We start from the raw sequence: 12,181 nt of genomic DNA, 5'->3' as shown, positions 1-12,181 counted from the left end.
ACTAAAGTTCACTTTTTTACCCATGGATATTCAATTATTCTAGCACCATTTGTTGAAACTGTTTTTTCTCCACTGAATTTTACCTTTATAAAAAATCAGTTGTCTATACATTTGTAGGTCTATTTCTGGACTCTCTATTATGTTTTAATAATAATTTTCTCTATATGCCAATACTCACTGTTTTGATTACTAGAGTTTCGTACTGAATCTCTAAATCAATTAGTGACAGCACTTCAAACTTCTCCTTCATCTTCAGAACTGCTTTAGCTATTCCAGGTCATTTCAGTTTTGACTGGGGTTGCACAGCAATCTGTCTGGAGAGAACCGGCATCTTTACAACATCAAGAATTCCTATCCACGAATGAAGGATGTTTCTTGGCTTATTTAGGTCTTAACTTTTTCAGTAATATTTTACAGATTTTAGTGCACAAATCTTGCACATCAAAACATTTCATGAGCAAAATTCTTGCATATGAAAAACTGGTACCTAAGTATTTTCTATTTCTTACACTATTGTAAATAAAATTGCATTTTTAATTTAAATTTCTAACTGAATGTTACTAATATATAAAGGTACACTGATTTTTTATATGGATCCTTATCCAGCAGCTTTACTAAACTAACTCACTTATGAGTTCTAGGACATTTTGAGACATTTAATCTGATCTTTTATATAGGTACTATATATCTATCTATACATAGGTATGGATATATAGATACATCTATATATTTATCTATCTCTATATAAGCTGTACTTCTTTCTTCTAACATATAGTCCATTGATTTATCATTGTTGTTGGTTTTTTGGCCTTATTGCACTGACTATAATCTGTGGTACAATGTTAAATAAAGAATAGGCGTCATATTTTTGTTTCTAATCTAAGGAGAAAGCATTCAGTCTTTCACAATTAAGTTAAATGTTAAATACAGGTATTCTGTAGATGACCCTTGTGTCAGAGGTCCCCTTGTATCAGAGGTCCCCAAGATCACCCTCAGGCTCACAGGACTCAGATGTTGTTCTAATCATGGTAATAGTTTATTACAGTAGAAGTATACAGAGTGGTGTCCCCTCCCAAGACAGTCAAGCAGGACACATGACTTAATTAATGACACACCTTAATCCTTATGACTTGTATGACAACTAGTGCAAAGTGCTGCCAATCAGGGACGCTCATCTGAGCCTAGATGTCGAGAGTTTTTATCGAGAGTTAAGTCATGTGAACATATAGCACCTGTGTGACTGACCTTTATTGCTGAAGTTTCAGACCTCCAGAGGAAAAACAGGTATTCACTATATATCACACTGTTCATATAAACTATCTGGACAAACTGGCAGCACATGGCTCCAGGTCTCAAACATGCAAATACACTCATTAGACAAAATATTACAAGAAGTGTTTCCTGCAGCTAGGCAAAGAACAGTCCTGGAAACAGGCATTTCTAAAGGATGTACAGGGTTTGAGCAACACAGGCCTGCTGAGTTAACTATTTCCCTTACTTAATCAGGTTGAGCAAGTTCTCCTCTGGGGTTTTTGAGTATTTCCTGGATTTTGTCAAATGGTTTTTCTGCATGCACTGAAATCACATTTGTTTGTTTGTTTATATGATGAATTATATTAATTGCTGTGCAAATATTAAACCAACCTTGCATTCTAGGGATAAACATCATTTGACAATGAGGCATTAACCTCCTTTTATACCTATATCGTTATACTCAGTTTGCTAAAATTTTGTTCAGATTTTTTGCACCTGTGTGCACTAATAATATTGGTGTATAGTTTTCAGGTAATATCTTTTTCTTTTTTTGGTATCAGGGTAATGACAGCTTTTTAAGAGTTATAAAATATTACCTTCTCTTTAATTTTCTAAGTTTGTGTAGAATTGGTTTTATTTTTGCCTTAAATGTTTCTTAGAATTCACCAGTGAAACCATCTGTGCCTGGAGTTTTCTTTGTGAGTAGGCTCTTTCTACAAGTTCAAATTCTTTAACAGATATCAGGATATTGTGTTACTTGTTTCTTCTTGAGGTAGCTTTGGTAAATTGTGTCTTAGAAACAGTATGTCCATCTTACTTAAGTTGTCATATTGATTGACATTAAACTGTTTATAACATTCCCTTATTATTCTTTAATGTTTATAGAACATGCAGTGATGTTACCTCATTCTTAATATTGGTAATTTGTATTATTTTCTCCTGATCTGTCTGGCTTATAAATAGTATTGATATTCTCCTCAAAGAGCACTTTTGGTTTCATTCATTTTCTTTGTTATTATTCACTTCAATAATTTACACTCTAAACTTTATTTCCTTGCTCCTGCTTGAGTTTCATTTGCACTTTTTTAGTTTCTTAAGAAAGAAGCTGTGATCACTGATTTGTGACATTTCTTCTTTTCCAATATAGGCATTAATTTAACTATAAAATTTCTTTTAAGTACTGTTTTATAGCTTAACACAAATTTCATATGCTGTTTCATATTTTTTCCTTTTTTATTTCTTTGACCAATGGGTCATTTTAAAGTGTTATTTATCTACCAAATCTTGGAGATTTTACCAATCTTTCTTCTGTTAAGTTCTAATTTAATAGCATTTTTATCAGCTAGCACACCTTATGACTTGATTTCTTTTAAACTTACTGATACTTGTTTTATGGCCCAGAATATGGTCTATGTTGTTAAATGTTCTGTGTCGTTGAATAAAAAGGTGTATTTAGCTGTTGTTTGGTGTAATGGTCTAGAAATATTAATTTAGTCAAGTTGGTTAATAGTGTTGCTATCAGTGTAATAATCTGCTATAACCTTGCCAATTTCTACCTACTTATTCTATCAATTATTGACAATTAAAGTCTTCAACTATACTGGAATTTGTCTGCTGCTCCTTTAGTTCTAGTAGTTTTACTTCATGAATTTGGAGGTTCTATTATTAGGTGTGAAAATGTTTAGGACTCTTACTAATTAACTGACCTCTCATCATTAGGAAATGGTGTTCATTATCCTTGATAATACCATGCCTGAAATCTCCTGTGACACTAATATATCACTGAAGCCTTCTCTTGAATAGTGTTTGAACTGTACATCTCCTTCCATTTTTTATCCCATTTTCTCTTTCTACTCAAAGTGTGCTTCTTGGAAACAACTTACAGTTGGGTGTTGCTTTTTAATCCAATCTGACAATCTGCCTTCTAATTGGGGTGTTTAGAGCATTTATTATGCTATAATTACGGATATGATTAGGTTTATCATCTTGCTATTTGCTTGTTATAAGAAGATAAATGGTTCGATTTTTTTTTACAAAGTGCAAAAAATTTCAGTACAGTTCATCAAAGAAAATTCGGAGGGCAAAACTAGGTTTATAGTTGTGAGCATGCAAAACACATTTTATTCCTGTTTATTCTTACTTATCATTTATTATTATATTATCATTTATTATATTATTTTCTATGAGCAACTATAAACCTACTCTTGCCTCACCCTGTATACTATGCAATGAGGCAGAAGTACTCAACAATGTTTTGTTCTGCTTATCAATGAGAACTCTTGGTAGTTTTTACTGTAGGAAATGAGTTTTCACTTAGACAGGATTTTGCGAGCTGTGATATAGGCCAAAAAGGTGCAAGCTATACAAGCAGCAAGAAAGGCTGTTGTTATACCACTAAAAGATGTTATAAATGTAACAGAAGTACACAAACAACTCCTAATGGTAATTGAGCGTTGAAGGAAATAATGAAAATTGGATATTAGAAAATCTTTTTTAAAAGATTTTATTTATTTATTTTTAGTGACAGGAGAAGGGAGGGAGAAAGGAGAGAAACATCAATGTGGTTGCCTATTGGGGACCTGGCCAGAAACCTAGGCATGTGCCCCAGCTGGGAATCAAACTGGGGACTCTTAGATTCCCAAGCCCACACTCACTTCACTGAGCTGTAACAGCCAGAGCAGATATTAGCAAACCTTGACTACTGAGAATGTGCACTCTCAGATATTGTGAGGAAAAATGGCAGAGTTTGCAAAATTACTCTTCCTGGTGAGGTTTACTGGCTGTGAAGGAAAAAAGTGCTGACAAAAGTTTCTGAAAAGAGGAGTAATATAAAAACATTTCTTCATGATGCTAATAATAACAATATGGTCTTTCTTGATTTCCAGAGGCCTACATAAGAGTATAGCTGGAATACATTTAGCATTTTAAACAACCTGAACCTACTACATCAAGGCCAAAATACTCCATTTTTTAAATTTTTTAAAGATTTTATTTATCTTTAGAGGGGAAGGGAAGGAGAGAAGGAGAGAAATATCAATGTATGGTTGCCTCTCGTGAGTCCCCTGCTGGGAACTGGCCTGCAACCCAGGCATGTGCCCTGATTGGGAATCGAACCGTGCTTGTGTGGTTCGCAGGCCTGAGCTCAGTCCACTGAGCTACACCAGCCAGGGCCAAAATCCTCCAATTTTTTAACCTCAGAAAAATATGCTTTTGTTATTTTATTACTGTCCAATTACACTTGTCTACATTTTTCCCATTTCTCTCCCTGGACCACCCACCCCGTTCCCACAGCCAACCCCCACAATGTTGTCCATGTCCATTGATATACTTGTTATTTACCTAGGCCCTTACCCTTCTTTCCCCAATTATCCCCCTCCTCTCTCCCTTCTGGTCACTGTCAGTTGGTTCCTCATATCCATGTTCCTAGTTCTGTTTTGCTTGTTTGTTTGTTTTGCTCATTAGGTTCCACTTATAGGTGAGATCATATGGTATTTGTTTTTCACCACCTGGCTTATTTTACTTAGCATAATAACTCTCCAGTTCCATCTATGCTGTCTCAAAGGGTAGGAGTTCCTTCTTTCCTTCTGCTTTGTAGTATTCCATTGTGTAAATGTACCAAAGTCTTTTTATCCACTAATTTACTGATGGGCACTTAGGCTGTTTCCAAACTTGGCTATTGTAAGTAACATTGCTATGAACATTGGGGTGCATAGGTTCTTTAATTGGTGTTTCAGGGTATAATCCCAGTGGTGGAATTCCCAGGTCAAAAGGCAGTTCTACTTTTAGTTTTTTGAGGAAATTCCAACTGTTTTTCACAGTGTCTGAACCAGTCTATATTTCCACCAACAGTGCACTGGGGTTCCCTTTTTTCCATATCCTCACTAGCACTTGCTGTTGATTGATTTGTTAATGATGGCCATTCTGACTGTTGTGAGATAGTATCTCATTGAAGTTTTACTTTGCCTCTCTCTGATGGCTAGTAATGTTGAACATTTTTTCATGACTGTAAAAATGCCCTCTTTTCATGCCCTCTGTATATCTTCCTTGGAGAAGTGATGTCCAGGTCCTTTGCACATTTTTTAATTGGGTTATTTGTCTTCCTAGAGTGGAATCATGTGAGTTCTTCATATAATTTGGAGATCAAACCCTTGTCCGAGGTCTCATTTACAAGTACGTCTTTCTATATGTTTGGTTCCCTTTTCGGTTTGCTGATATTTTCTCTAGCCGAGCAGAAGCATTTTAATTTGATGTAGGTCCACTTGTTGATTCTTCCTTTGTATCTTACTCTAGGAGATATATCAGCAAAAATATTGCTGTGTGAAATAATTGGAATTTTACTGCCTATATTTCCTCTAGAACTTTTATAGTGTCACAACTTATATTTAAGTCTTTTAACCATCCTGAGTTTATTTTTCTGTACGGTGTAAGTTGGTAGTCTATTTCATTTCCTTGCTTGTACCTTTCAGATCTCTCAACACCATTTATTAATGAGGCTATTTTTATTCCATTTTATGCTCCCACCCCTTTGAACATAGAGACATGAGTTTATTTCTGGGCTCTCTATTCTATTCCACTGATCTATGTGTGTGTCTTATGCCAGTGCCAGACTGTTTTGATTACTGTGGCTTTATAATATAGTTTGATTCCTGGTATTGTGATCCCTCCTATTTCGTCCTTTTCTCAAGATTGCTGTGGCTATTCAGGGTCATTTTTGGTTCCATATAAATTTTTTTGAAACACTGGTTCTAAATCTGTGAAATATGTCACTGATATTTTAATATAGATTCTGCTGAATCTATAGATCGTTTTGGGTAGCACAGACATTTTAATGATGTTAGTTCTTCCAATCCATGAACATGGTATATGCTTCCATTTATTTGTATCTACCTTAATTTCTTTCTTCAGTGTACAGTTTCCCAAGTACAGGCTTTTTACTTCCTTGGTTAAGTTTATTCCCAGATACTTTAATTTTCTTGTTGCTACAGTAAATGGGACTTTCCCCCTAGTTTCTGAGACTTCATTGTTGGTGACCAAAAATGCCTTAGATTTCTGAATATTGACTTTGTATCCTGCTGTTCTGCTAAATTAATTTATTAGGTTGAGTAATTTTTTGGTAGAGCCAGTAGGGTTTTCTATGTATACCATCATGTCATCTGCAAACAATGACAGTTTTACTTCCTCCTTTCCAATTTGTATGCCTTTTACTTCTTCTTCTTGCCTGACTGTTGTGGCTAGAACTTCCAATACTATGTTTAATAGAGGTGGTGAAAGAAGACATCCTTGTCTTATTCCTGATCTTAGGGGGAAAGCTTTTAGTTTTTGCCTGTTGAGTATGTTGACTGTAGGTCTCTTGTATATGGCCTTTATTATGTTGAGGTATGCTCCCTCTATGACCACTTTGCTGAGTGCTTGTATCATAAATGGGTGTAGTACTTTGCCAAAGACTTTTTCAGCATCTACTGATATGATCATGTGATTTCTGTCTCTTATTTTGTTAAGTGATGTATTGCATTTATTATTTGTAAATAGTGTACCATCTTTGCATCCCAGGGATGAATGCTACTTGATCATGGTGTATGATCTTTTTAATGTATTGCTGGATCCAATTTGGCAATATTTGTTGAGGATTTAGCATTTAAGTTCATTAGCAATAATGGCCTGTAATTTTCTTTCTTTGTTGTATCTTTACCTGTTTTAGGAATTAGGATAATACTGGCCTCATGAAAAGAGTTTGGGAATCTTCCCCCTTCTTCAAATTTTTGAATAGTTTGAGAAGGATAGAAGTTAGCTCTTCCCTAAATGTTTGGTAAATTTGCCTGTGAAGCCATCTGGTCCAGGGCTTTTGTATACCAGGACTTTTTGATGACTGCTTCAATTCTATTAGTTCTTATCAGTCTATTCAGGCTTTCTTCTTCTTCTAGATTCAGTTTTAGAAGATTATATTTTTCTAGAAATTTGTCCATTTCACCCAGGTTGTCAAATTTCTTGGCATATGGTTGTTCATGGTAAATTCTTACTGTCCTCTGTATTTCTGTGGTATTGGTTGTAATTTCTCTTTCATTTCTGATTTCACTTATTTGGGTTCTCTTTTTTTCTCGATGAGCCTAGCAAAAAATTTATTGATTTTACCTTTTCAAAGAACCAGCTCCTGGATGTACTGATCCTTTGAATTGTTCTTTTAGTCTCTATGTCATTTAATTCTGCTCTGATCTTGATTATTTCCTTCCTTCTACTCGCACTGGGCTTTGTTTGTTGTTGTTCCTGTAGTTCTTGTAGAAGTAGGGTTAGGTTGCTTTTTTGAGATTTTTCTGTTTTTAAGGTAGGCCTGTTTTGCTATGAACTTCCCTGTCAAGACTGCCTTCACACTGTGTCATGTGGGTTTTGGGCTGTTGTGTGTTTGTTTTCATTTGTTTCCAGAATTTTTTTTATTTTTTCTTTGATCTCATTGTCGATCTTTTCATTGTTTAATAGCATGTTATCCAGTCTCCATAAACTTGAATGTTTTTGAGGTTTTTCCTTGAGGTTGGTTTCTAGTTTTAAGCCATTATGATCTGAAAAAAAATTCTCGATATGATTTCAATTTTCTTGAATTTGTAGAGGCTAGTTTTGTTTCTTACCATGTGGTCTATCTATGAAAATGTCCCATGAGCATTTGAAAAAATGTGTATTTTGCTTCTTTGGGGTGAAAGATTCTGTATATATCAATTACGTCTATTGGATCTACTGTGTTGTTCAGTGCCACAATATACTTGATTTTTTGTTTGGAGGATCTATCCATTGTTCACAGTAGGGTATTAAAATCACCTGCTGTAAATGTTTTGCTGTGTATATCTTTCTAGAATTCCTCCAAGATTTTCCTTATATATTCAGGAGCTCTTTTGTTGGGTGCATATATGTTTACAATGGTTGTATCTTCTTGATGGATTCTTCCCTTAAGTATCACAAAATGTCCTTCTCTGTCTCTTTTTATGGCCTTTGTTTTGAAATCTATTTTGTCAGACATAAGTATTTTTACACTGGCTTTTTTTAAAATGTCCATTTGCTTGGAATATTCTTGTTTATTACTTCACTTTCAGTCTGTGTAGGTCTTGTGTTCAGAGGTGGCTCTCTTGTAGACAGCATATATGCAGGTCATGTTTTCTCATCCATTCAGCTACCATGTGTCTTTTGATTGAAGCACTAAATCCATTTACATTTAAGGGTATTACTGATAGGTACATACTTACTGCCATTTTTTCCCTCTGTACCTGGGTTTCTAACACTCTCATTTTCTTTCTTTGTTTAAAGTATTTTTTATTATTGATTATGCTATTACAGTTTTCACAATTTTCCCCGCTTTATCCCTCCTCCCCACCAACCCTCCAGCATTCCCCTGCCTTAGGTTGTCCATGGGTTGTCCATGAGTTTTTTAAATCCTCTGTTTCCCATACCATTTTTATCTCTCCCTGTCTATTTTATGCCTGCTAATTATGCTTCGTCATCCCTGTACCTTTCTCCCCCCTTCCTCCTTCCCTCTCCCCACTGAACTCCCTCTGTGTGATGTCCATTTCTCTGGTTCTTTCCTGTTCTGGTTGTTTGCTTAGATTTTGTTTTCATTGTTTTTCTTTTCTTTTAGTTTCATTTGTTGATAGTTGTGAATTTGTCGTCATTTTATTGTTCATATTTTTATCTTCTTTTTCTTAGATAAGTCTCTTTAACATTTCATATAATACGGGCTTGGTGATGATGAACTCCTTGAAATTGACCTTATCTGGGAAGCACTTTATCTGCCCTTCCATTCTAAACGAAAGTTTTGCTAGATAGAGTAATCTTGGATATAGTTCCTTGCCTTTCATGACTTCAAATACTTCTTTCCAGCCCCTTCTTGCCTATAAGGTTTCTTTTAAAAAATCAGCTGGTAGCTTTATAGGAACTCTTTTGGAGGTAACTGTCTCCTTATCTCTTGCTGCTTTTAGAATTTTCTCTGTCTTTAATCTTGGGTAACTTAATGATGATGTGCCTTGGTGTGCTCCTCTTTGGGTTCAACCTCTTTGGGACTCTCTGGGCTTCCTGAACTTCCTTCGGGAAGTTTATTTCCTTTGCCAGATTGGGGAAGTTTTCCTTCATTATTTGTTCAAGTAAGTTTTCAATTCCTTGCTGTTGTTCTTCTATTTCTGGCACTCCTATAATTTGGATATTGGAACGTTTCAGGTTGTCCCAGAGAATCCTCAGCCTCTATTTATTTATTTGTTTGTTTGTTTATTTTGATTCTTGTTTCTTTGTTCTGATCCAGTTGGATGTTTAGTTCTTCCTTTTGTTTCAGGTTGTCCCACAGAATCCTCAGCCTCTATTTATTTATCTATCTATCTATTTATTTATTTATTTTGATTCTTATTTCTTTGTTCTGATCCAGTTGGATGCTTATTTCTTCCTTTTGTTTCAGGTTGTCCCAGAGAATCTTCAGCCTGCCTTCCTTCCTTCCTTTCCTCCCCTCCCTCCTTCCTTCCTTTCTTTTGATTCTTATTTCTTTGTCCTGATCCAGTTGGATGTTTATTTCTTCCTTTTGTTACAAATCATTGCTTTTAATCCTAGTTTCCTTCTTGTCACTGTTGGTTCCCTGAATATTTGCTTTATTTCATTTTGGGTATCTTTCATTTGTTCCTTCATTTTTCAACCAAGCTCAATCAGTTCTTTGAGCATTTTGATTACCAGGACTTTAAATTCTCGGTCAGATTGGTTGGCAATTTCGTCATCCCTTAGTTCTCTTTTGGAGGTTTTGCTGTGTTCTTTCATTTGGGCCATATTTGTTTGTCTTGGCGCAGCTGATAGGTTGTAAGGGGACGGGGCCTTAGGTATTCACCCAGGCAGGGCAACCCTCTTTGCTGCACTGCCTATGTGGGAGAGGCCAGAGAGGAAACAATGCAGCTTGCTGCTTATCTTTAGCATACTTTCCAACAGACTCTGGTACCAGACTGGAAATATCTCTCACCGTGACAACCACTCAGCTCTGAGTCTCAGTTTTCCCCTAAGTCAGTCCCTCCTGTGCAGCTCTGCCAACTTGGCAGTCAGCCCTGCCCCTCAGCCACCTCACAGTGGTTTTTCTGATCAGCCAGCGCAGAACAACCTTCCCAGTCTGGTTGTTCTGGTTGATTTTTTCTTTAACTTCTTGGTTGTCAGAGTTCCATGTAGTTTGATTTTCTGGTGATTTGGGGTTATTGATTTTAGATTGGCTGTTATCCTCCTTTTGGTTGTGTGAGGGAGCAAAGGGTTTCTACCTATGCCTCCATCTGGGCCCCAACTCTCTTAACACTCTCATTTTCTTAAAGCAGTCGCTTAGCATGTCTGGCAATGCTGGTTTGGTGGACATATATTCTTTTGGTCTTCTTTTGTCTTTCAAACTTCTTGTTTTGCTTTTCAGTTCAAATAAGAGCCTTGCTGGGTAGAGTAATCTTGGTTGCAGTCCTCTGCTTATCCTTACTTTGAGTATTTCTTGCCATTCCCTTCTGGCTTGCAGTGTTTCTGTTGAGAAGTCAGCTGCTAGCCTATTGGAGCTCCCTTGTATGTCACTATTTGCTTTTTCCTTGCTGCTTTTAAGGCTCTCTCTTTAAATTTTGCTATTTTAATTATGATGTATCTTGGAATGGGCCTCTTTGAGTTCATCTTTATTGGGATCCTCTGTGCTCCCCTGACCTGCATGGCTTTTTCTCTCATCACATTAGGGAAGTTTTCTCTCATTACTTTTTCAAATAGGTTTTCTTTTTTATTCCTTGTTCCTCTTTTCCTTCTGGTATCTCTATGATATGGTTATTATGTTTCATGTTGTCCTGTAGCTCCCTAAACCTTCTTTGTTCTTTTTAAGTTTTTTTTGTTTTGTTTTGTTGTTCTGTCTTGGAATTTCTTTCTACCATGTCTTCCAGGCCTCTGATTTGATACTCTGCTTCATCTAGTCTGCTTTTAATTTCTTCTGCTGTGTTCTTCATTTTAGATAGTGTGCTTTCCATTTCCTCCTGGTTCTTACTGATAGTTTCTATGTACTTTTTCATTCTGTTGTAGTTTGCAGTAAGTTCCTTGTAGCTTCCCTGGAATTCTTTGTAGTTCTCACTGAGCATTTTGAGCATGATCACAACCATTATTTTGAACTCTATGTCTGATAGTTTGCTTGCCTCAATTTTGTTTATCCTTTTTTCTGGGGATTCCTCCTTTCCTTTCAACTGGGGGTTGTTTCTTTGCCTCCCCATTTTAGGTGATTCCTGTTGTTTGTTTCTCCATATTAGATTGATCTGCTTTGATTCCCTGTATTCATGGTGTAACCTTCTGTAGTAGAAGACCTGTGGGATTCAGTGGTGCAGTCTCCTTGATCTCCTGAGCTTTATGCTCTTGGGCTGCCCTTAATGCCATTTATGTAGGCTCTCTGACTGCAACTGGGTTTTGGTTGTTGTTGGGTCATTCTTTACTGTGTCCTTCCCTCCAGCTGGCTGAGAGTCACTCTGCCAATCATGTCTTGTGTGTTGTTGTACAAGCGCTGCCAAAACAAAACCAAAGAACCCAGGAAACAAACCTACACCCACTAAAACAGCCCCCACCCACAACCACACTATAAAGAGCAAATGAGCCAATATTAGTAAAGGTGTAAAGAGATTAAGACCATTATAAGGAAGGAAAAATGAATATGAGATGACTGTAAGAAAAGTGATTTTGTGAGGGAGAGGGAGGAGCAGTGATAAGAGTAGGAAATAGAGATAAGGTGAAGACAGAAAGAAAATAAAATTTACATTATAAATAAATAAGGTAGGAGGGAAGGCAGAATGGAGTAAGAAAAGGGAAGCATGAGGTATTAGGATTAAACTGAAATTTTAAAAAATATTTTTAGCCCTGGCTGGTATAGCTCAGTGGATTGAGCGTGGGCCTGCGAACCAAACAAAAATATTTTTATGTATTTAGTGAGAGA

The 12,181-nt window shown here is 36.3% G+C and overlaps 1 protein-coding gene across 2 annotated transcripts in view; it reads right to left on the bottom strand.

Moving 5' to 3' along the window:
- The window catches only part of PARP11 (poly(ADP-ribose) polymerase family member 11), a 68,960-nt gene that overhangs the window by 44,297 nt on the left and 12,482 nt on the right, over positions 1-12,181 (bottom strand). The window contains exon 1 of one of the 2 annotated variants that reach the window (XM_037064706.1): positions 179-306. The exons of the other annotated variant lie outside the window; for it this stretch is intronic. Coding sequence (XP_036920601.1) covers positions 179-250 — 72 coding nt within the window. The 5' untranslated portion in view covers positions 251-306. Of the gene's footprint in view, positions 1-178; positions 307-12,181 lie in introns of those variants that run through there. 2 annotated transcript variants of the gene reach the window in all.

This window comes from Sturnira hondurensis, unplaced genomic scaffold (assembly GCF_014824575.4).
Source record: "Sturnira hondurensis isolate 20B ecotype Veracruz unplaced genomic scaffold, ASM1482457v3 Scaffold0015509, whole genome shotgun sequence".
NCBI lineage: Eukaryota > Metazoa > Chordata > Mammalia > Chiroptera > Phyllostomidae > Sturnira > Sturnira hondurensis.
The sequence above is the reverse complement of the archived record's forward strand: the minus strand, read 5'-3'. Positions and strand labels throughout refer to the sequence as shown.